General features: G+C 45.0%; 1 protein-coding gene across 6 annotated transcripts in view; it reads right to left on the bottom strand.

Annotated features, from left to right (window-relative positions):
• Nucleotides 1–26,210, bottom strand: part of MYLK (myosin light chain kinase) — a 1,681,938-nt gene that overhangs the window by 676,929 nt on the left and 978,799 nt on the right. For all 6 annotated transcript variants that reach the window (XM_069224656.1, XM_069224654.1, XM_069224658.1 and 3 more), the window contains one exon: nucleotides 11,726–11,863. In XM_069224656.1, coding sequence (XP_069080757.1) covers nucleotides 11,726–11,863 — 138 coding nt within the window. The remainder of the gene's footprint in view (nucleotides 1–11,725; nucleotides 11,864–26,210) is intronic.

Here is a 26,210-nt window from a genome sequence, read left to right as displayed (position 1 = left end):
ACCTTCATATATAAACTCCTGCTTAATGACAGTAAGCATTCTCTGTCTGTACCAGGCATAAATGATTGCTATCCTCAAAGACGAAGAGAAGATTTGGGTGCTATCCAAGTACATTTGAAAGTGAATTCATTAGCGTATTAACACCTGTGAGGGAACATGTATGAAGATATACAGCATATGTGAGATGAAGGATCTCTGTAATAAATGGAATGCAAAGACACCCACCATTGAAGAGCAGAGAGATAATGCAATTTAGAGTGGAAGACAAAGGGGATATACTATATACAGCTTTAAGAGATATTTTTGGGGAATGGCAGTAGACAGGGGAATGATTTTAGAGAACCGGGAAAAGAATGGCAAGCCTGTAAAAGGTCTTTATGAGGTACAGCTCATTGAATGTCAAGAAAAGAAAAGTTAAGGGTGGTCAACAGAGATAGAATGAAATAGGAATTGAGCCTTGTTTCCAGTGACAAGGGGAGGTATCATGACCTGTGATAAGTAGGAGCTTGGATTCTATGATGTGAGCAGTAGAACAGCTTATGGGGCAAAGGAAGGAGTAGGAAATACGCTACAACTACAGCTGAAAATGTACCAAATGTTTTTTTTTTCTCATTTATAAAAGGCATTAGAGAAGTAAGATTAAAGCTAGTACAGAGCCATGGATCAACATAATATTTTATTTATCTCATATGTTTAATGCAAGTATGGCCGATTCCTGAGGGTACCGTTGGAGAGAATTAGAGTTATGTAAGGAAGAAGGGGTTTAGCAGAAATGGATCTGAGAAGCAGGACGCAGGTTGGGAGATGAAACGGTCTTAGCTTGTGAGAGGTAGGAACACATGACTAAAAAACTATTGAAGCAGAGGCATGATGTGTTGTGGAACAAAGGTTGGAAGAGAAGAACCCAGGGCAAAAGAGTTGAACACAAATAACTAGTTTATTAGTGTTAGACTTTTCATCCTTGGCGTAGCCTCCCTTAACTTTTTGCCTCTGTTTCACAGGTGTTGATGTGTACTGGACTCTGATTTTGATGTTTTTGTTACTCTGGGCACTTTACCACTGCTAACCAGTGCTAACGTGCAAGGGGTCCTTCACAAAAATGTGTATGTAATTGGTTTATCCATGATTGGCATATTTGATTTATTAGTAAGTCCCTAGTACAGTGCACTAGAGGTGCCCAGGGCCTGTAAATCAAATGCTACTAGTGGGCCTGCAGCACTGATTGTGCCCCCCACATAAGTAGCTCTGTAATCATGTCACAGACCTGCCACTGCAGTGTCTGTGTGTGCAGTTTTAACTGTAAAATCGACTTGGCAAGTGTACCAACTTGCCAGGCCTAAACCTTCCCTTTTCTTGCATGTCGGGCACCCCTAAGATAGGCCCTAGGTAGCCCAAAGGGCAGGGTGCACTGTATGGTTAAGGTAGGACATATAGGGGGTCATTCTGACCCTGGCGGTCCAAGACCGCCAGGGCCACGAATGACGGAAGCACCGCCAACAGGCTGGCGGTGCTTCAATCCCCATTCCGACCGCAGCGGTAAAGCCGCGGTCGGATTGCCGGGGCCGGCGGTCATCCGCCGTTTTTGCCCCGGCTGGGAGAATCCGCCAGGGCAGTGCTGCAAGCAGCGCTGCCCTGGGGATTCTGACCCCCGTACCGCCAGCCTGTTTCTGGCGGTTTTCACCGCCAGGAAGAGGCTGGCGGTAAGGGGTGTCCTGGGGCCACTGGCATGGGCAGTGCAGGGGCCCCTAACAGGGCCCCATGAAGCTTTTCACTGTCTGCCTAGCAGACAGTGAAAAGCGCGACGGGTGCAACTGCACCCGTCGCACCGCCGCAACACCGCCGGCTCCATTCGGAGCCGGCTCCTGTGTTGCGGCTCCCATTCCCGCTGGGCCGGCCGGCGCTAACTTGGTTAGCACCCGCCGGCCCAGCAGGAATGTCAGAATGGGGGAAGCGGTATTTTGGCCGCATGGCAGCCAAATAGCGGTTCCTGCCTGGCGGACGGCTACCGCCGTCCACCAGGATTGGAATCAGCCCCATAGTAATGTGTTTTATATGTCCTGACAGTGAAATATTGCTAAATTCGTTTTTCACTGTTGCAAGGCCTGTCCCTCTCATAGGTTAACATGGGGGATACCTTTAAATCTGATTAAAGTGTAGATTCCCTTTGGGAGTGGATGGACATGTGGAGTTTAGGGTCTCTGAGCTCACAATTTAAAAATACATCTTTAAGTAAAGTTGATTTTAAGATTGTGTGTTTGAAAATGCCACTTTTAGAAAGTGAGCATTTTCTTGCTTATACCATTTCTGTGACTCTGCCTGTCTGAGGATTCCCTGTAGGGGTCAGATTGACAGTTGGCATGGTTGCACCTCACACTAGACAGTGACACAAAGGGAGCTGGGGAGTAGCCTGCATATCCTGATGAGCCAGCTGTGCTAGGAGAGAGGGGAGGAGTGGTCACTCACACCTGAAAAGGCTGTGCCTGCCCTCACACAATGCAGTCTCCAACCCCCTTGTGAGTGTCTGGGCCTGGCCAGGGCAAGGCAGGATTTCACATTAAAAAAAGACTTTACTTTGAAGTGGGTCTACTTCAAAGGAGATGTTGGGTATAAGAAGGGCACCCAAAACCACAGACTTGAGAACACTTCTGGAATCCAAGAGGAACCTCTTCCTGGAGAAGAGCTGAAGAGCTGAGGAAGAAGAGCTGCCCTGCCTGTGACTGTGCTTTGTGGAGCTATCCTGCAGTTGCTGCTTCTGCCAGATTAAGAGAGTAAAGACTGGACTTTGTGTGCCTTCCATCTTGAGAAGAAATCTCCAAGGGCTTGATTTAGAGCTTGCCTCTTGTTGTTTGAAGTCTCAGGGACAGCAAACACTTCTCTCTGCCAGCACCTGGAGTCTCTGGAGAGACTCCTACTCTGCCAAGTAGTGCCCATCCAGCTCCTGGGACCCTGAAAGGAGAAGCTGGCAGCCTAAGAGGAAGAAATCCACGCACAGAATGCTGTGTGGGGAAAAGATTGATGCACTCTGATCTGCGGCTGGAAAAATGACACGGCGCTGGCTCCACGACTGAAAATCGAAGCTTGCCGGAAACGCGACCAAAGAATCGACACACAGAACTGGAGAAATGACATGCAGCATCGCTGATGGAGGCTTGGAGATCGCAACCCACGCTGCGTGGTTTTCGGATCATCGTGCAGCTGGATTTCCAATGCAAACACCATTGGGCGTGTAAAAACAACGCAAGGCCTGCCCGGACCTGAGAGTGCTGACTGGATCGACGCATAGCTCTCCTGCGGAGAGAAGAAACGACACGCCCGACCTGGCGAAAGGAGAAACGACACAAGGTCTTGCTTGTGAGTGAAATTGATGCATCGCAAGCCCAATATCTCCCCACACTCACCTGTGGGGGGATATTTGTGACACACCCACGGTACATTTTCTCGCTAACAGTGTTAGTGTGTGTTTTAAACTACATAGAGACTCTTTTTGCTTTTTAATTGAGAACTTGACTTGTGTATTGTGGATTTTTGTCATTTTGGTCTTGTTTTGTTTAGATAAATATTTTCTATTTTTCTAAACCTGTGTTGTGTCATTTTGTGGTGTTTTCATTAGGTTACTGTGTGTGTTGGAACAAATACTTCACACCTAGCACTCTGAAGTTAAGCCTACTGCTCTGCCAAGCTACCAAGGGGGTAAGCAGGGGTTAGCTGAGGGTGATTCTCTTTTACCCTGACTAGAGTGAGGGTCCTTGCTTAAAGAGGGGGTAACCTGACGGTCAACCAAAGACCCCATTTCTAACAATTAGAGAAATATGTGCAACAGAAAAGGCAGCGTGAAAAAGAAGTGGCAGGCAAAAGAAGGATAAGCAGATAATTCACAATGAAAAAGTCATTAAGATTGGAGAAGAAAGAAGAGAAACATGCAATAAAATATACTTCATGTCGGATCTAAGTGCATATAGGTTCTGTGTGTAGATGGCAAACAGAGGATGAAGCATAAAAGTTGAAGATGAGGTTTTATAGAAGGGTTGTGACAGAAGTTGGAATTCACTGAGTACATCAATGTAGTCATCCCAGTTTGTGGGGCTTGGGTTTGTCTACCAGACAGGGCAAGAGAAATGATGAGGTAGGCCAAGTCAATATAAGTGATAGTTTACAAAAGAAAATAACAGATGGATATGGTGTCATGCAATAAAGGAAATTAAGTGACACCCCAACATGTATGCAGATGAAGAACGTTGTAAGACAAACCCATTAAAAGTAGATTTGTGAGAAAGGAGATGTAATAAAACAAATGATTGTGTTATTGATTGAGGGGGTGAAAACCCTACTCAAGGAACAACCACAAGTTGAACCACTAAAGTCTCTAAATTAATCTGTGGTTAACCTTCTGGTAGCTTGGCACCAAAATAGTCAGGCTTAACTTAGATGCACTGTGTGAAGTATTTATGCAGCACACAAACAATAATAAACTGAAAACACAAAACAAGAGATATCGTGCACCAATAGAAAAAATGTGAGTAAAATGTAATGAATAAAATGAGACAAAAATGACAAAAATCCAATCATCCGGACTAAAGAGATGAAATTGTAAATCTAAGTAAAAATTGTGCCAAAAAACAGAAAGTGCTAACTGTAGCTATCTGGTCACAAGACCGCAACAAAGGCACAAGTTCAGGCTGAATGAAAAAGAGTGCGGGCCGGATACAGGGACCAGGCCAGCCCTGATGAATAAATGACCTTCTAAAAATCTGGTGCCCAGACTTCAAAACTACAGGATTTCACAGAAGGAGCTCAACGATGCCATCAAAGGGTCCAGGACTTGGCAAGGCACCTCCTGAGGATCAGGAACTCACTCCAGCACAGGCCAGCAGAGGGCAGGAAGGCTCAGGCAGGCCAAGTTGAAGGTTGAGACAGGTCCAGTTAAAGGTCCAAGGATGGCCAGTTGCAGCAGGTCAGCTGGGCAATTCGAGGGATGCCTCTGGACCTTCCTGTGTCTCTGTAGCTTAGAACAGGAGGTCATCCAACTGACCCTTAGAGTCACTCAGGCTAGCCTGGGATCAAGGGAGCAGGTCCAGTCTTCCTTCCCAGAGAGCACGGCAGGCCTCAAGCAGCAAGGCAGTCCTCTGGGGAACAAGCCAGGCCTCAAGCAACAGGGCAGTCCTCTGGTAGCATCAGGACAGTCCTCAAGGAGCAGGGCAGTCCCTTGGGAAACAAGGCAGTCCTTCTTCTATAATGTCTACAGGTCAAGGAGTGTACTGAAGATTTGATTTGAGGATCCAGTTTTTATATCTGTTGCCAGCCTTTGAAGTGGCATAAACTTGTAGACTTTCTTCCCACATCCGGTCCTGGATATTTCTTTCTTCTCCTGCCAGGCTACAAGAGATATAGTGTGGGAAAAGTTATTTGTGAGTGTGCTGAAAGCAGCACCTTTGAATTTTAGGTGGGGGCAAGAAACAGCTCTGCCCTCCTTTCTTGGCAGGGTGGCCCATTCTGCTAAAACTTAGTCCCACCTTTTGTCTCACAGTCTGGGGGGAATACACAAAGGCTAACTGCCACTCTATTCACATTCACGTGACCCAGGTCACAGGCTGCAGGCACCAAGAAACAGATCAAGAATATACCAACTTTCTAAAAGTGGTATTTTCAGAACTGTGACTTAATATCCAACTTTACCTTTCCAGAATATCTTAAGTTACAATTCTTTTGAGACCAAATATGATATTTCTACCTGTCCCCAACCAGACGTTAGCACTTTTAAAATGCAATAAAGCAACCCAAAGTTATCTTTTAGGAGAGGTAGGCCTCACACAGGGAAAAATTAATTTGGGAGTTTTCACTACCATGACAAATACTTAAAAGTGCATGTCCAACTTTTTAAGCACAATGACATAAAATGTATTAAAAATTGAAGTTTTGGCCTGGCAAGAGGTTTATCTTGCCAGGTCGAATTGGCTGTTTAAAACTGCATACAGGCTGCAATGGTAGGCCTGACACATGTTTTAAAAGGCTAGCTAAGTGTGTGGCTAAATAAATGCCCCAGCCCACTAGCAGCATTCCATTTACAGGTCCTGGCTACATGTTGTACAACTTTACTATGAACTTATAAATAAAATAAATGTGCCAATCCCTTGTAGCTCAGTTTTACCATATTTTAACGAGTGAACACTTTAGTGCTGATTGGCAGTGATAAAGTGTGCAGAGTCCTAAAGGCCATTGAGAAGGGTTCAGATAGCAGGTAGGGTGAAGGAAAAATGTTTTTGAGTGACCCTACAGAAAGGGCCAAGTCCAACAGAAGTAAAACGAGAAAACATGACAGACATGAAAGTCTCACGCAGGGCAGACCAAGCCTTAAACTAGCACAATACATATTGATAAGATGAATGGAAAGCTGTTCCAGGTTTGTGTCTGTCTGGGTTGATTACTGAGACCGAACGTTGTTTGAGAGGGATATTTGGAATGGCAGTTTTGCTGCTGCAGACAACAACTAAGTAGTAAACATAGAGGCAACATCTATCCATCAATGACAAAAATATGTTCTGCGGTTAGGCTGCATTATATCATTGATGGCTAGAGTTTTGCAGCAAGAGAACTGGGCCTGCTCCAATAAGGATCAGGAAAGAATGTTGCAAGAACAACCTCTGCCTTTCACAACTACCACTATATCCTATAGAAACAATTTCTCAGGATTCAAACCTCATTTTCTTTACTCATAGATTGAAAGATGGGAAAATGTGCACTTTTCTCCAGATGATGTATCAATGTCTTATTCAATGTCTTCTGGACAATCAATGAGGCATATTTATTGCTCAGAAAATAAAGGTAATGCTATTATTATTTCAATAGTACAGAATACCAACTCAATTTGTATGGTTTTGATTACAAAAAAAGAGGCTGTTTTAGTAAGAAAGGGTTTTCTTTATTAAAGAACCCAAAATGTGGGTTGGGAACAGTACAATACTATGTACCTCTGTCCTAAACAGCTGAGGTGTAAATAGAAATTATGGGGCTAAATACATTGAACACAATAAAAGAGGAGGTTTGGGGAAAAGCATTGATCTCCCAATGTCCACCAACATAAAGACATTTTATATAAAGTGATCTTTGTGGTTACTTAACATCTTTTCCAGCCACCTTCCTCCGCCTCCATCTTGCATTAAACCCTGAAGAATTGGAAATCAGAGTGGATTTACACCTGACAAATTTGGGTTTCCCCAGTTATTGTCCCTTCCATGGGGTTTAAGTAAAAAAGGAGTACATATGTGTTACATACTAGTCTGAAACAGTAATTCAGAAAATGTAGAATCTCTGCACATTTAGGGGCCTTTTTATAAGCCCCTAACGCCACCTTGCACCACATTAGCATAATTTTTTTTATGCTAATGTGGCCCAACAAGGCCAATATCGTCGCCACTTTGTAACCCTTTGCGCTACATTATGCCTGGGCCAGGCATAATGTATGCAAATGGGGCGTTCCCCTGTTACGGGGACCGAAAAACTGGTGCAAGGAAATCTAACAGATTTCCTTGCTGCATTTTTTGCTGCACTTTTAACACAGAGCGGGCGTTGAAAGGGGGCTTCCATTATTCATAATGCGCCCCTATGTACTCTGCAGGAGTAGTGTCAATATTTTGGCGCTACTCCTGCAGAGTACATCAATAGCATCATGAAAAATTACGCTATTGGACCCTACCCTGCGCCATGGTGCAACATATTTTAAATACGGGTGCACACATGGTGGCGGTAAAGGGCGCAAGCATGTGCCCCTTACTCCTAACTCATAATAGGCACCCTAAGTAGGTAATTGTGCCTTACAAATGTTTTAACCGGGGTCAGATAATTAAGGGTGTGTTTTTCAACTCATACCAAAGTAAGGTCTTCATAGGGCTATCCGTTGCACTCTTTATGCAGTCATCAGATCTTTGTAAGATCTTCCTGCATTTATTTGATAAACTGGAACTCAAGCCTCACTTGAGACTACTTTGTTGAGCTTGGTAGTTGAAAAAGTCAGTGGTATATGCTGCATTGATCAACATCCAATCAGCACAATAGATTTCCTGGAAATAATTTGTAGCTGTATTCCAAAGTACACATCAATTTACTCTTAATCACAAGCCTGCGCTCTGGCAAAGACAATATCCTGTAATAATAGATTGAAGCTAATACATTTTAATTTCCTACACCGTGCATATATGACACTTGCGGGGCTGACACGTATTGACCCTTCTAGACCATCGAGTTGTGCTGGCTGCAGAGTGAATAAGGCTATATTCCTACATCAGGCATGGAGTTGTGTAGCGATAAAGGATTTCTGGGAACCGGTAGTGCCTCATGTGGAGGAGGCACTGGGGATTAAGGTACCACTCTCACCAAGCACATGTCTACTGGGCATGGTAAAAAAAAAAGTCCAAAGGGTGGAAACTCTCTTACCAATTACTGCACTTGGCATTACTGTTGGCTAAGTAAAGAATTGCTATGGGATGGATGGAGACTAGACACCCAGTTGAGGGACTGTGGGTTAAGGATGTGCTGGAGTGGGGAGTGGAAGAGGAACAACACATTCAAATGTCACACACTGACAAAAAGTTCACAGAGGACTTGGCAGCCTGGGGGGCGATGTTACTCTCCTTCAACAGATGGGAGGAGTCAGGATCCGATACAGATTTACTTGGTCATAGCGGTGGACTTGGTCACTGAACATGTATGTTAAGGGAGGATGTTCCGACAGAGGGGTTTCTTGGGAACTCTATGTTGTCGAGGATGTTATCTGATACTTGCATTGGGGAATATTACCTGCTCCATCAGGGTGTGGCTCAGCCTCGAGCCGGGCATGTTGATAATTGAGATGTTCTGTGTTCATGCATTACACCAAATATTAGGTTTATTACAATGCATTTACAAAAATGCATAAATAAAGTAGTTTTTTTTAAATACTCTTAACCACGTTTAACATGGGTGACAAGGAGGCAGGTCGTTTTTGAGAGGATAGACAGTTTGACTTAATTGCAGGAAGGTAGCACCGGTGACCTTCCTTCTCATAGAAAGTATTTATAGGCAGAAACAGATTACAGATTTCTTGCTTTCTGACCTGCATTGATTTTCTTGTGGTGAAATACCATGGCTGTGGTTTTTTCTATGTTGACACCCAACTTTTGACTTTTCTATATTCCTCTAAGTTAGGTAGTAACCTTCGGAGTCCCAAGTTAAGTGCTCTGGAGATGATTTATCATCAGGCAACTAAGGAGTCCTCACTTCATTGGCCTGTAGCGCGATAAGATTGCTATTAACCTTGTTAATAAAGTGGCCCATGTGTTTTGTATATAAATTTCATAACATGGATGCCATCAGGCACCCCAAATGCAGCCCCTGTTTTGAGTTGATCTCACAAGACTGGTTCCCATGCTGATCAAGCTTAATTTGGATCCATGAAATGCTGTCTGGGGCTTGAATGGCATTCAACAATGATGGTGATATCTCAGAACTCGTCAATTGTGACCACAGTAGACTCCTGTAAACTCTGTCAAATGGGGCCCTAAAATGTAAGAAACAAGCATACTGGGAGGTTTTGATTTGATGGTTTGTACAAGGTGTTAACAATGAGGAAACATTTTGTAAGAGCTAGTACAAACAGCGCGAAAACATGTCTAATAAGATAATAGTAGTTTGTCACCCACTCTCAACAGCAGTAGTACATTTGCAGAGTAATTTGCCACTATGTCCAAAAGGACTTTGAGGCGATAGTTAGAGGGATTGGAAAACATGGAGATTTGGCAAGAATGGAGAAAATAGAGGTGAAATAACAATAGTTGGTAAGCATAATGCCGGCCCTACTAAAAAAAAGCCAGCTGATATACTGTTTAGTCGTTGGGCACCAAATAATCTGTATCCCATATTAAACATTTTACCTGGTTATTTCAGTGAGGTCTGGGAGAAAAGCTGTAATTTTGTAGGTGGATTGTTATTACTTTTCTGTGACATACATTTACTCTAAGGGGCAGATTTATGAAAAGTGGCTTTAGATTGCCCATGTCAGTGACTATATATAGTATTTCCCCTTGGATGTTTTTAAGGTCCCAGTTTGTTTTCCAGGTCCCTCTTTGCAACTCTAGCTTCTGGGTAAACCTGAAAGTGCTACAATGATTCCTCCAAACATTATTTCCTGTTGAAGGATGATAAACCAGAGGTTGAATTACCTACTGAGACCCAAATAGCACTTAATTTAAATAGACACTCAATGACTACGTTGCGTTGCTTCTCTTTCCTCAATGTCATTCCACTACTAACAATAGGTGACCATTTACCATTAAGTAGCTGACGCATTCTTGTTTTGTGTTGCAGTTTTAAATATATTTGCCCCTTGTTTAAATTACAATATATGATAAACGTCTGAGGGCAGTGATAACTTTCAACTTTATATAAGACGGTGAAATCATGACCAAATTTAAACTTAGATTGTGAAATAAAGGTGAACGCAAACATTTCCACGCCGAAGTTTGATGTGTGAGTGTGCTCAATTGCTTGGTCGGTTATAAACCTTCCATTCAGACATCTGAATTCAAAGATATGTTACCTAAGAGGCACGTAACCAGCTTTTCATGTCCCTAAATTGGTACAACTATATCAGGAATCTTCCAATAGGCATGTTTTTCAGAGGTCCACCCATCATCTCGACCGTTAATTTAAAGATTAAAATTGAAACCTCCAGTTACCAATAAAATGTGGTCAAGCAGTCATTTAAGTGCTTTTTTAATCTGTCTCTCATAAACCCGGTAACACACAAACTTCGAGTTAGGTGTACATCTCAATGGCAGTTTTAGCTTTCTTAATTGGGTGAACCAAAAAATCCTATGCATCACTTTTTTCTAGAATTCTCTTCAGGTCCCTTACGTTCCAAGGGCAGACTGTTAAAATGTCAGAAATCATATTTAAGAAATACAAATTGCTTAAAGGTTCTGGTGCTTGATTACACCGGCATTATATTTAGTCATATTTCACAGCCAACTTTAATGAGAGATATGCCAGTATAAAAGATCATCTTTGCTAGTTCTGACCAGGGGTCAGCTGATGTGTCTTTTGATGTTTTCTCCGTGTAACATGAAATATACATAATTGATGTTGGTAGCTGCTTGGTACTTGCAAGTTTGAAGTAGTTTTGCTTAATACTGATACTCCTTCAACCCCTACTTAAGCAGTTTAACAACTCAGTTCAATTTGAGCCAAGTTGGTTGGTGTATGCACAGGTAATATTGGTTCACGTCACTGAATAGCTAATGAATTAATTCCAGAATGGTCCTCTAATATGGTGGCGAAAAGAACAGTAACCAGTTTCTACTCAAGAAAGTTGATGATTAGCTAATTTTCATGGCAATATTTGTGCGTCTAGATATTTTAGAAGAAATCATTATAACACTAGAGAATTCTCAATACTCAAACATTTTGTATGGAGAAGCTCTCACTATGATAACGGTTTTGTTCAAGTATAACAGAATGACTGTACGGACATTTCCATGAGGTTCTGGTGGCGTAGCAATTTATATTTCCTTTTTATTAAATCCAGTTAGGATTCCCAGGCCAACCAACACAGTTCAAGATCAGCAGTCTTGGGGGTTGTGGTGTACACATTGTCAGTTATCTAATAATCTTTTTCAGAAGAAACCAAATAATTTGTCGATGCAAATAACCCATTTTTGTAACACATTCCAGAAACGTTCCTATAGCGACAACTTACCTGACACTTCTACTGTCATGATAACTTGACTTCCATCCATAACCTTCAGGTCTTTCAATTTTTTAAGGAAGACAGGGGGTGATGTTTTGGTGGGTTGATGTACTCTGCTACGTCCAATGTTCTTTGGGACCACCTTTTCTGTGATGAAAAAATATGTATTTGAGAAAACACACAATCAGTAGCCCAGAACTTTGATTAAAAATGCCTTCAAATGATTCAAGATTCACTTAGGCAGCACTTCTTTGAATTTCTTGTCTGAAGGAAAAGATCTTAAACTTGACATGAGAGAAAGTGCATCTTTTCAATGCACACTATCCAAAGGAATGTACAATCAACTGGTAGCCTGCAAGCATGCCTTCCGAATGATGAACTGTCTACACAAGAAACATTTTAAAGGCTCGTGCTACAGAAGACTCATTTATCGTAAAAACAAAAAAGCTAAAAAAGGTACAATTCTGTGCCCCTAACATTTTGCAACAAATCACCTGCGCTGTAATAAATTAACCAAATGTTCATTTTTGTAAGAAATAATTTTACTCTTTTTTATGGGTATTTAAAAATAATGGCAGCTGGAGATGTTTTAGTAGAAGGATGTAGACACCTGCCTTGAAATATAGCACTAAACTAATAAGGAGGCGCAACTTTCCCAGGTGAGTCAGAAAAGTGTGGCATATTTCCCAAGAACATTTTTAAATAAAATGCCAAAACAGGGAACTTTGCAGCACTATTTTCACATCCATTTTCTTACAATACATAGGTTCTGAAGAAAAGCTCTTGAAATATTCCAATACATTCATTGTGTGCCAAGCAGGGAGGAACCTGACCAGGCGTGTCAGGATTAACCCTTCCCTAAGGGTGTCATGGGTGCTACTGCAAGTAAGGAAATGGACTTCCTCTCTGCTACTTGAACTGTTAAATACAGCAATAATCAGGGTTCAGTGGAGCCTCGGACTTCTGGGCCCTGGTGCCAATGCACCTGCTTCACCAATGGAAGCCACACCACTAGGTTTATGAAACCTACTCGATCACACAACAGACAGGTTATACTAATCACTCAGAGTAGGCTGTTGTAGCTTGGTTAATATCTTAAGAAAACTAATGATACACAATTTAAGTAGCTATGGCCAAAATGAAAATCCAGCGCACCCCAGATTAGTCCTTTACATCATTTTCAACCTCAGGTGCTCCTTCTCCCAGTATTCAGCCGCTGCAAATACCACTGCAACCGTGTGCACAAACATACCATATATCCAACTGGGAAAGGGCACACCGGTGAATGTAATGAATTGACACCTCTTCCAACTTGCCAGTTAAAATTTATCTTTATTCTTCATCACATAAGAAATAATAGCAATGCTTTTCACTCTGTTTAGATCCCCTCTAGATCCAGTACCACCACATATGTTATCTAAGCGACTGCAAGTGCTTCTGCCCTTTATAGTCACTTTGATTAATCTCTCACTAATGTCAGGGATAGTCCCAAAAATGGAAATATGTAATAATTAGCCCTTAGCTGAAGAATTCTCACCTAGACCCAACTATACCTGGCAACTATTGACATATTTCCCTGTTACCAGTGATAGGCAAATTACTAGAGAAACACATTAACCATACGCTGTCACGTTTTCTGGTAGACAACCATCTATTACATTCCACACAAGTGGGTTTTCGTATACAGCACAAGACGGAATCAGCTCTCTTAGTAGTGACTGAGCCCTACAATGTTTAACATCTCTATGCGTCCACTAGCAAACATCATACAAGAATTTGGGTTATCCCTAGTTTTCTGTGCAGAGGACACTCAGCTAGTTGTTTCCTCTGCAAATGGCTCTAATTAAGGAGGCCACCTTTTAGTGCCCTGTCTGGAAAAAGTGGCTAAATGGATGGCAAGCTGCTGCCTAAAATTAAACGGTGACAAGACAGAGCTAATGATCTTGGGGAGCAATCCTCTTTTCCGACCTGTCATCAACTGGCTCAGCTGTATGGGTTCTTTTTTTTTTGCCCCCAGTTTTCCAATAGAGAACATGGGAATGGAGCTGAATGAAACCCTAGTGATGGATTCCCAAGCAAAGAAACTTGCTGCCACATGTTTAGGGCTACTTAGCAGGAGATAGATTACTCCTCAAAATGCATAGCCATGAACCAGTGAAGGAGGCTCTAAAAAAAAATCCACACGCTGCCTACTGATGCAAGGAATAAGTTTAAAGGTCCATGTCTCGCATATAAACCTGTCAGTAACAAGGACCCAGCTAATATCATGAGCCTTCTCTCCCCGTATCTCCCGACCAGATCCCCAAGTTCAGCCCACAAACACGTACTGAGCACTCCAAGAATCAGAAGGGCATGATGAGGAAGTAGATCATCCACGTATCTGGTCCCCGAACTTTGGAATGCCATGCCCCATCAGCTAAGGCATCTGGAAAAGGAATCCAGTTTTGGGAAAAAGCTCAAAGCCTGTTTTTTTTCCCTCAATAGCGTCTTCACCACTTTGCTTTCACCCCTATGGCCACCTTCAATTACCTACCGCTGGGAAGTCCAAGGGCAGCTATATGCTTTACAAATACTATTACATAACATAACATAACATATACTTTCTAGTTTGTGTAGTAAATTAACATGATAATGAAGCCATGTGTTCAGCATTATATCAGTCACATGTCCAACACTGGAACACATGGCTTCATTATCATGTGACTACATTGCACAAAGTAGAAAGTGTCGTGCCGTCTTGTGTTCGGGTCCCGGTGGGAGCCGCGGTCCGTTTTCCCAGCCGCGGGGCTTGCCAGGGCCCATTTTCTCGGCAGTGGCTCGCGTTGTTGCCCGCAGTGAGGTCAGAGGCCCAGGGTTGGGCGTCAGGCCTCATCGTGTTGAACGCGTTTCGTGGGTGTTCGCCATGGGGTGTCTGCGCCCCCCGGCCCTTCATTTACCTGGTGCCCTGTTCTACGGCTCTTTCTATCTTCTCTTTTTTTCTTCCTTTTTTCTTCTTTCCTTGTTCCTAGTGGGGCCATATTCTCTTCTTCCCAGCATGCCCTTTCTTCTTGTCTTTCCCCTGCATGCACCTGTTCCCCTTTCTAATATGGTGCTTTCTTCTGCCTTGTTCTATAGCCTCCTTCCCAATCCAAAATGGCATTCTTGCTTCTTCCTGCTAAGGGGTATATAAGGGGTTAAATTCTTGTTCTCCTTGCGTTGCAACACTTCCTTTGGTGGTGATCACGCTCTGGCTGTTTTTTCTCTGATTCCAGTTTTTGTTCCTGTTTTTTCCAGTTATTCATTCTTGGCATTGGAATTCTGATTTTTCACGCATCCTTTTTTCTTCTGTTCCAGGGAGTTCCTGTCAAAGAGGTTTTTTCCCTTAGGGATTTTTCCTCTGGGACTCGTCCTGGAGGGCACGGACTGTAGTGACGTACCATTGTCAGCAACAGCGCGGCTAACGGAAAGGATCGCCCCTACCTTGGCCAGAGCAGGACCTGCAAGAATCAAGGTCGCACTTCAGCTCCAGCTAACACAGGCAGTAAGCGAAGAGTAGACCATGACAGAAAGGATACAGGATCAATAACTGAAATTACACTGAAAAATACACATGATCTCTTGCCCTGAAGATGTTACGCATTGTCCAAAAGGAACAAAACGTGTAGGCTGTAATGTCTTATATGAGTGAAAGAGCTGCAAGAAAGTAAAAAAAAAACAAGACAGGCCTTTTCCAAATTCACTCTCATCATCTGAAACAGGGTACCTATTGAATTCCAAATTACTCCAGATCTCATGCAATTCTGGCAGAAACCAAGCACACATGACTTCCAGAAACATAGAAGCATTAACCACCAAACATACACAGACACACACACACTAGCTCTTCCTTTTTGATCCACTGTGTACCTTGAGCTTTTTTTCTTGTTCAGGCTCCTGATGCGTCCCATTGAGGTCAGTGCTATCCAACAACTATTATATTAATTTACTTACTTAGATGTGAAATAAGGTGGCTTTATTGCAGCCATATTTACACTATATGGCAAAATAGGTTAACATGTAGGGTTCATGTACACCCCTCTATTTTGCAACTTCCAGTTAATTGTGCACCCCTTGATCCATATGCTTGAAAAATTTAGGCATTAAGTAGTGGTCTATGGATTTTATAAAGTTTAGGTAGATTTATCCAAATTGTGCAAAGGTGTTTTTAGGAAAACAATAATATATTTCCTTTTTCACTAAAAAATAAAATTATTATATTTATATACAAACCAAAGGAAATCCCTGAAATGCATTTAAAGTGATGTTATTGTTCTGAAGAACAAGTTACTTATCTTTGGTAACTCTTTTTCTGGTAGATACAAGATCTACCTGCAGATTCCTCACCTTTTGATAATCTCAGGTGAGATGCCAGTCTTGATCTAGAAACTTTTCTTCAATAGTTCTTCCATGCCAGTAGGGGGTGCCAGCTCCACTTTGAATTCACATGCTGTAACACGTGACTTGCTGGAGCCATAAAGCATTTCCAGTGACATGAGACATCAGTTACCATCCATTTTTTAACATGCTTTCGAGGCTAACAGATGATACTAACTCAATCAAGATAGGTGCAGTTTTTGTAATTAATAGGAAGTATAGGATATTGGAATTATATCTGTGTAAAATATGTCACATAACCTTAAATTATAATATGATTCTTGGTTTGGAAAACCATGCGAAGGGGAGGAGGGTGGATCAGTGAGGAATCTGCAGGTAGCTCTCGTATCCAACAGATAAAGCATTAGTGAAGGTAATCCAACTGGTATTCTGATGGATACATCTACCTGAAAATTCCTCACCTTTTGAATGGATTCCTCAAGCAATACCACTCTGGAGGTGGGAGCATGACTCACTAGACCCAAGAAGTCTTGAAGAACTGAGTGGGCTTAGTGACCATCCCTTCTCAGCTCAGAATCTAAACAGGAGTGTTCCACAGAAGTGTGAAGGGAAGACTAAGTTGCTGCTTTGAAGAGGTCTCCTAGTGGAACCCCTCTAGCCAGGCCTGAAGTAGAGGATTTGACTCTGGTAGAATGAGCACGAATACCTTGAGATGCATCCTTGTGTGCCATTGAGTAGCATACCTTGATACAAAAGATGATCCATCTGGACAGTGTCCTTTTTTCAGTAAACCCACATAACATACATTTGACACTGCAATCGACATAAGTAATACATTGCAAAGGCATCAAAAGTTACAATGAAGGTGCACAAAATAGAGACTCTTCTCTCTAACCTCTCCCAGAGGCTAATAGCCAAGTAAGCCTGGCATTATGGGGGTCATTCCGACCCTGGCGGTCATGGACCGTCAGGGCCGGGGACCGCGGATGCACCGCCAACAGGCTGGCGGTGCATCCATGGCCATTCTGACCGCGGCGGTACAGCCGCGGTCAGAAACGGGAAACCGGCGGTGTCCTGCCGGTTTCCCGCTGCCCTGGGGAATCCTCCATGGCGACGCTGCTTGCAGCGCCCCCATGGGGATTCCGACCCCCTTACCGCCATCCTGTTCCTGGCGGTTTTCGCTGCCAGGAACAGGATGGCGGTAACGGGTGTCGTGGGGCCCCCTAACAGGGCCCCACCAAGATTTTCAGTGTCTGCCAAGCAGACACTGAAAATCGCGACAGGTGAAACTGCACCCGTCGCACCCCTTCCACTCCGCCGGCTCCATTCGGAGCCGGCATCCTCATGGAAGGGGGTTTCCCGCTGGGCTGGCGGGTGGCCTTCTGGCGGTCGCCCGCCAGCCCAGCAGGAAACTCAGGATTACCGCGGCGGTCTTTTGACCGCACAGTGGTATTCTGACGGCGGGACTTTGGCGGGCGGCCTCCGCCGCCCGCCAAAGTCAGAATGACCCCCTATGTCCCCTTCTCTCCATGTGATGTGGAGAGATTGTGTGAGCTCCATAGTGGTGCGGGGTGGGTCAGGGCAGCGTTCCAGGGTAATGTCGCAAAAGTCATACCTATTGTCTCAGATATTGGGGTGATTTTTAGGGTATCCACAAGCCTGGTATATTGGTCTCTCCAGGGCCATGCAATGATCCATACACTCGGCCCACTTGGTAGTTTTTGGGACGGACTCTCATTTCCATTCTTGAGTAATACCTCTTTTTGCTATCACTGGTCCCAGCCACAGTAATGTTCTATGATACCTATTTCCCTGTAGACCCTCAGCAACATGTAGGAGTATCAGTTTTGAGTCCCTGGGGATGGGCCATCCCAGTATCTCCCCCAGAGTGTCCAGGGTGTATTTCCAATAGATCTCTACGGCAGGACATTGCCAAAATGTCAGGAGTATATCTCCCTCAGGGTGGCCGCTTCTCAAGCAACAGCTCTAGGGGATCAGTCCCATCTTGCACAGTCGCGTTTGTGTGAGACACGTTCTATGCAACAATTTTAACTGTATTAGTCTGAACTGTGAGGCTATCACAGCTTCTTGTGGGGCTGTCACAGCCTCATTCCAGTCTTCATCGTCAGATTCCCATTCCAGTCTTCATCGTCAGATTCCCATGCGTCCCACACACCAACCATACAATCCGGCATGTTCCGGACCAGTAAGCAATAAATATCTGACAGTTTAGTTTCCTTAATGTTAGTCAGAAGCAATTTAGCCTCTACGGGAGAGTACTCAGGGATAACCTCCCCTTGAGTCAAGTAGGGCTAAAGTGCGTGCCGGAGGTGGAGGTATATGAAGAATTGGGATTGATGGAGGTCATATTTGGCTTGCATATCCAAAAAGGATTTCAGTGACCGCTCTTGCAGGACTTATCCTAGTGTGGAAAAGCTGCCAAGGGCTGTCACCTGTAGTAGTCTGGTCCCTTTCCATAGTGGTGTCTCCAATGTGAGTTTAGAAGCCCACCCCATGGTTTGGAGCTTGTCCATCCATGCCTTCAGCACAACCCAGGTAGCAGAGGGTAGCCTTTCTGGAACTGTGCCTCCGTACAGGAGGTGAGGTAGGTTAGCTCGTCCCATAAACCATTTCTCCAATGCCTAAGCCAGGTCATCAAATCCTGTAAACCACCAGTCATTCAGGACAAGGAGATGGGCCGCACAATAATAATCAAGGTCGGGGGGGTCAGTCCGCCACTGAACACAGTACAACAACACTTCCCTAGGGACACCCTTGGGGTACCCCTTCCCCACAACAGGGATCTCAATAAAGCATTGACTTTTGAAAAAAGGAGTCAATCAATCAGATAGGGGAAGTTCTGGAGCTGGTATAAGAGTTTTGGTAGGGCCACCTTTTTAAAAGTGGCCGAGAGGCCAATCAGGGACAGCGCAAGGGCAGCCCAAAACTTTATATCTTTTGCCAGCCCCTGGAGTACAGATTGCAGATGTCATTCATGTGCAATGTTCCTGTCGAATGTAACATACCTGCCTAGATGTTTGAAGCCAGTCAGGAGTACCTATAAGCCTGGGGCCCAGGGCGCAGGCCAGAGGCATACCCCAATCGGGTACATAGTCAACTCGCCCTCGTTCATATGAAGGCAAGAGTAGGCACCAAACACTGGTAGTATTTGTATTGCCCGAGTCCCTGACTCTTCCAGGTTGTGTAAGAACATCAGGACATTGTCCGCATATTGGGATATCCTATCGCTCGCCCCCTCGGACCACTCTACTCCCCGGAATAGTGCATCCACCCACACCTATCCCGCCAAGGGCCCGATAGCAAGCGCAAATGAAATGGGGGACAAGGGGAAGTCTTGATGGGTTCCATGTCTGAGGCTGAACCAGGGGAGACAATTCCCTCAGTCTGTACCTGTGCCATCAGGTTGGAATACAGCAGGTGGTCATAGCCAATAAAGCGTGGACCAAACCCTTGGAGTCGGAGCAGAACAAAAAGATAGTCCCAACTAACTGTATTGAAAGTCTTTAAGGAAATCTGTCATGAGGAGCGCCTGGTGGCCTGGCAAATCCCTGCTTAATTCTAAGACATTGTATACCCTCCTGATGTTATGTATGGTAGCTTGATATGGCATAAAACAAGATTGATCGGGGTGAATTAAGTGCGGAACCACCCTGGCCATAGCCCAGACCTTCACTTCGGTATTCATCTGGGACACTGGTATGTACTCTTCGCATTTGGTGCCCGGGAGGCCAAGCTTCGGTATTACGACTATTTCAGCTGCTCTCAAGTCTCAGGGTAGTTCACCATGATCAAGGGATTCATTACACATGCTCAAAAGCAGGGGGCCTGTTGTGGGCCAGAGCAGGTGCCAGAATTCAGCTGGGAATCCGTTATGTCCCAATGCCTTGCCCGCATTTAGCAGGCCCAGTGACATCCCAAGCTCCTTAAAGGTGACCTCCGCATCTACTGATGGAGTATCAAGCACAGGAGTGGCCCATCCATTACAAATTGCTCTAGGTCCTTAGGGGGCTACTTGGTTGCGTCTCGTAGAGGCTAACATAATAGTTTGCAAATGCAGCTGCAATGTCTGTACTACCTGTAACATGCATACCGTCGTCCCTCTCTAGAAATGCTACCAGTGATCCAGACTGGTGGAGTGTACAGAGCCAGTGTAAAGTTTTACTTGTTTTTTCACCCCACTGGTATATGCAGCAATGAGTGGCCAGCCACGCTTCCCTGGCTTCATGGGTAAGCTCTTGTTTAAGGACAAGTTGAGCATGGAGGGAGTCTCAAAGGAGCTCATCCTGCACCATGACAAGAGTTTCAAAGCTATCCACCTTCCGGCGAAGTTGGGCCCGCTGACCCTTGCAGTAACTTATTATGTCTCCACAATGTGCGGCTTTCTGAGCCTCCCATTGGATCCTTGGGGATTTCCTTAGAGAACTTCTGACACAGCTATACACACATCTCCCTGAAGTTTTCCTCTCATCAATTTCACCCATTTAGGTGCCTGTCACTGCTCTGGGGAAACCTATTCCACCTCCATTAACAGTGGAGAGTGGTCAGAGAGACCCCTCATCATCCGACATATATTTTGTACATGGTGACCCAGCCCTTGGGGAGCCATGAAGTAGTCCAGTCTAGAAAAGGAGCGATGGGCTCCTGAATAAAACATGCACCCCCTCTCCATTGGGTGGTGGGACCTCCAAACATCGTCCGCTGTTAAATTGTGTAAAAACCCAGATTGCAAAGTGGGGCAGTCTCCTATGCTGGTGGTCGCACCAGAACGATCAAGTCCAGGGTCACAGACCCCATTGAAGTCTGTCCCCAGGGGCCATGGCCCCTCTGGCAGCTCCCGGAGAAGAGCGACTAAACGGCCAAAAAAAGTAATAGTCAGAGGGAGAGGAGTGTAAGCATAAAGTATGGACATAGGGGAGTCCCTCCAGCGTTCCCAAGACTGCCACATTTCTACACAGGTGGTCATGTCATGTCTTTGTCACCTTCAGGGGGACCCCTCTTGTGGATCAAAATGGCTACCCCTCATGATCCTGAGTGGAAACCTGAATGGTATATTTGGGAATAGCCCCTGCAGGCCAGAAATGGACACCTAGTCCCCATGAGGTGAGGTGTGTCTCTTGGAGCAGAGGAATATCAGCACCATGGTGGTGAGCCAACTTAAGTACGGCTCCTCTCTTGATCTTGTCTAGTAGAACATTCATGTTCCAGGAAAGGAATGATAGTGTCTGTGGTAGACATACCTCATTTTTCCACCCTAAGACATGCCTTGTACAAGAAGGGTGTGCAATATCAGTAGCGGGTGTGGGAGTATGACAACAAGTAGCTTTTTTAAAGGTTAAACTGTGGGATTAAACTCAACACTGAACAACCCCTACCACACTCTGCCTGATTCCCCCACATACTTCGCCACCTAGAAGCACCTGTCATGCGCCTTATTGGGAAAGCCATTGCAGGTCCCCTTAACGGCCATCTCCCTACCCTCTAATGTAACACTCAAACCCTGCAACTTAGACCAATAAAAACTGTTGAACAATCAGGTGGTGGTAGTGATAAACCTAGCAACTGTAGTCTTTCCTGGAGTAATATCTACACATCATGTCTCATAACTCAAATGTTAGTCATGAGAAGGAGAGTTCTGCTTGTGTGGAGCAGCCTCAGCTGACAGGGATGCATCCTCCATGGCTGTGGAGACGTCATGTCTCTTGGTGGTTCACTCAAGACCCAGGGACCCGGCCCCCTGTCTGCGTCTTGGGTGTATTTTGGCAGCCATATGCCAGCCAACAAAGGGGAACCCTTCCACCCTCCTGCTCCATCCCTCCAACCTGTTGCTGCACCCCCTCCAGGTGAGGCAATCCCCTGCCATAGAGAATGGGGCACTCCTCGATCCAGTCCCAAGTAGTTTCGGGGTGTCAAAAGACAATGTTCTGTCCTCGAAAAGAAACTTTAGCTGTGCCGGAAAAAGCAGCATGTATTTGACCCCCATGGCCCTAAGTTTCTGTTTTGCTTCCTGAAATGAGCACCATTGTTGCTGGACCTTCTTGGTGTAATCACAAAAAATCATCAGGGGAGAGGAGTGGCGCGTTAAGGATACCACAACCCGCGCCATTCTGATGATCGCATCTTAGTCTGCAAAGGTGAGAACACTGACAATGAAGGGCCTAGATGGAGCCCGCATTGGTGGCTAAGCTGTTAAGGCTCAATGAGCTTGTTCAATTAAGAAACAATTTGATAGGTCGGTAGAGGATACCCATGTCTTAAGCCAGTCAGATATAGAGGATGTGGGTGAGATCCCCTTCACCCCCTCTGGAATACCCACAATACAGAGGTTGTTCCATCTAGATCTACCGTCTGCATCCTCCAGTCATGCTTCGAGCTGGCTAACCTGTCATTGCAAGCCTCCCAGGTGAGTCTTCTGCGACTTAAATGTATCCTCTGTTTCAGAGACCCTGCTAATGACCTCTGTAACTCTTTGAGTTGTGTTTTGTAGGTCTTGGTGAATTACAGCAAGGTCAACTTTAAGTTCCCCCATCTTTCCCTCTAGGTTGTCTTTGAGGTCTTTTATCTCCTGCAAGACAGCAGAGTTTTGCTGAGTCTCATCCTGCTGGATCGTATCCCCAGCTGCACCACCATCCTCTAGGCCTGCAAAGTCTGTTTAGTATATTTGTCAATTTTGGTTTGGGACGCTGTTGCTGAGGGCTTGTGTCGTGCTGTGGTGGCCTCGGTGCCTAGATGTGCAAAAGCACAACTCAAAGGGCTTTTAAGTGTACTGGATGTTGTCCATGATCCCATGAGCCCCTTGCTTTTGGGATGGCACAGGATTCCTCTGAGCGTGGCACCTATCTCCTCCCAGCCTAGTCAACGTTGGATGCACTCTTGTCTCCAGTTATGAGCCCCTCAGTGATGAAGGCTGAGCATCAGGGAAAATCTCCAGAGGTGGCCCTATGTGTTGACAGCCTCCCAAAGTGGCCCTGTAGGTCTCATACAGGGACCTGTCCACCCTCTCAGGGAAGTGCAGGAACAGGCCACTGGGCCTCATGTGGGCCAGTTCTGTGTAGTGATCTGTGGTGTTGTTGCCCCCTCACCACTCCAGAAAGCACCCATGGGGCGCTTACCATATCAGTCTGGTTGCAGGCTGCTTCTGTTTCAGGGACCCCTTTCCCACAATCCTCAATTGCCTGTCAGAGGCGTGGAGGGGCAGCCCCACACCCATAGCCTTGGCTCACCTGAGTCACTCCCACAGGTTTGCAGCATCGCTAGTGGCAGGATCATCCTGGTCCGCAGCCGTCAGTGCATCAATACTGGGCCTCCAGTCTCTCCTCTCCACCACCACAGATGAGGGTCCAAAGTGACGTGATGTGCTGCAGCCTCCAGGCTGTCAGCCTTGGTGACCGCACCACTACAGTCAGTGTTCCCAGGAGCATGGGCAAGGTGGCTGGCCTCTCTTCTCTGTTCTCAGCATGGCACAGGCCGCCGATTTACCCTCTATTTGGCCGCACTGTATCGGCTGTCGGGCTCCCTTCAGTGTCCCTCAGAGCCAGAATCTGCCTCAGGATCATTCAGTTGCAGCCGCACGAGCCTGCCTCACAGCTCCCAGGTCGGCACAGGTTGCCCTCCCTCTCGACAACCAGGCCCAGGGCAGAGCTGAGTCCCAGCGGGTGATTCTTGCTTTCACAATCTGCCCTGTCCGAGTCCCTCGCTTTCCAGTTGCATCTGTTGTCATAGCTTGATGGGGCCAAGTCACTTGGCTGCTCAGGCTAGGCCCTCAGGAGCCTTTCAGGTGGCAGCTCCACTGCCAAGTGGAGTGTAATTCTGCAGCCCTTGAGGTTTTCCTCCTTCTCAGAACTCAACCCTTGTAATCCATCCCGGGGAACATTACGACACCTTGCGTCAGAGCTCACTCAGAACCTGCCCACCACGTTTGGCTGCTTAGCCGGGCCCCCTACAGCACCCCTTTAGGTAAATGCTGATTACTGTTTTGGGAATGTGGAAAGGGTAATGGATGGAGCTAAGTGGACGGGAGGAACCACTTTAGGCAAAGCAGCCCTGGTTCATAATACCAGCTTGACAGGAAATAAAGTTGTGAAAGGTGGCTTCAAACTTAAAGCCATCTTTTCGCTGTTACGTCAAGCTAATGTGATGGCAACTAGGAAAATCGCTTTGAAAGAAATCAACTATGTAAAGACCAAATTAAGGTCCCATTGCTGCATGATAAAGAGAGTACGAGAGTAAATGTTTGTGAGACCCCTTAGGAATCCTATGACAATGTGGGGCTTAAATAAAGAGGGCTGCTTGGGTAAACATAGAAAGGATCTAAAGGTTAACAAGTAACCTTTAACTGTTGCCACTGAACAGCCCTGCTGGGCTAAATTGAGGGTGAAATAGAGTCTATCAGATAAATGAGCCTTGATGGGATCTAGGGATTCTTCAGGATACCATTTTACAAATCTGGCTCATCTACTAAAATAAGCCGGTCTGGTGGAAAGACTGCTAGAGGAGAGAGATATGTCTACCACTTCAGGTGATAAAGAGAATGAATTCAGGTTGCCTCTCTCAATTTCCAGGCTTGTAGGTGGAGGCTCTGGAGGGTGAGATGTAGAACCTGCCCCTGTGATCGAGGCAGGATGTTTACCCTATGAGGGAGACAAAGTCGGCACAGGGAGAGGTAAACAGGACCTGCATACCACACCCTTCTCGACCAATGAGAGGCAATTAGGATTGCTTGGGCCCAGTCTAGGCAAATCGTCCACAACACTTGAGGAATTAAGGGTATGGAAGGAAATGCATAAAAGAGTGGAGCAGGTAAAACACATCTTCTAAAGCTCCCAGCATTTAATACTGGAGGGCACAGAATTTCGGGCAGTGAGTGTTTTCATGAGTGGCAAATCGATCCACTGGTTGACTCCCCCTTAACTTTGAAGTTGTCCTGGACTTCATCTGGGAGAAGACGCAAGCACCAGGTGAGGCATGAGTTTGTTGATGGAAAAGCTGAGGTCATATAATAGTTGAGTTGTCTCCTATAAGTGGTAGGACACCAATTCTGGAGTCCTGGCATTGGGTAGTCATTCATCCAGGTAAAGAAAAACAGAACTCCCCTCCCTCCTAAGGTGAGCTGCTATCACCACCATCACCTTTGTGAAGACTTGCGGTGCTGAAGTGGGACCAAACAGAAGGACTGTGAAGTTACAGTGTTCCTACCGCAAAGCGCAGATATTTCCTGTGTAACTGCAGGACATGGATGGAGAAATAGGCATCCTGCAGATCAACACACACTATCCAGACTTTGGCATTCAGCACAAGCAGAACCTGAGGTGGGGGCAGCATTTTGAACTATTTTTTTGTGGAACCAGTTCAATTAAATGATATCTATGATTGAACGATGACCATTGCTCTTTTGGGGAATAAGGAAATACCTGGAATAGCATCACTGTCCCCTTTCCTGGATAGGTACAAGTTCCATTGTATCTGTGAATAGAAGAGATTTAGGTTCTTGTTGGAGAATTTTCAAATGCCTGCCCCTTCCAGCCAGGAAAGAAGAAAGTAGTCACTATCAAAAGGAGGGGCACTCTTAGCATGCCCCTCTCAACATATGAGACAAGGTCGAAGATGTAATTCCATTACATGGGAGGCCTTCAGTGATTAAGATTGATTGCCATGTGATCCAGTGCACTTTTGATATCTGTAGGCTCTGGAGTAGTCATCAAACCGATTGTGCCACTAGTCATATGGACCTTTAGTTACTGACTGAAAGTGCAAGGTGTGAGCTAACATTAGCACAATAAATGTAATTACAGTGAAACTTCTTTGGCTCTACAAAAAACACAGAGAGGATGGTTTCTAAACCATGAACCTTTAGTAGCAAATTTAGAAATAGCTGTAGGCTTTGATCATTTGACAAATCAATTGATCAGATAAGCATATAAATTAAAACATCTATTCAGTCTGAGATTATATATCAGGTAGACAGTGGTTCAAATCATTACAAGATACAAAATGCAGAACAGAGGAAGTTTCTGTTCCATAAAGAAACTTAACTAAGTTACTTAATGCATCAATGGAGGGAAGAGGAAATCCCAAGTGGAAAGTGTCAGCCTTTAGCACCACTAAAGGTTCAGGCAAAAGTAGC

This window comes from Pleurodeles waltl, chromosome 3_1 (assembly GCF_031143425.1).
Source record: "Pleurodeles waltl isolate 20211129_DDA chromosome 3_1, aPleWal1.hap1.20221129, whole genome shotgun sequence".
Classification (NCBI taxonomy): domain Eukaryota; kingdom Metazoa; phylum Chordata; class Amphibia; order Caudata; family Salamandridae; genus Pleurodeles; species Pleurodeles waltl.
Note: the sequence above shows the minus strand (reverse complement) of the source record. Positions and strands in the feature narration are given on the sequence as shown.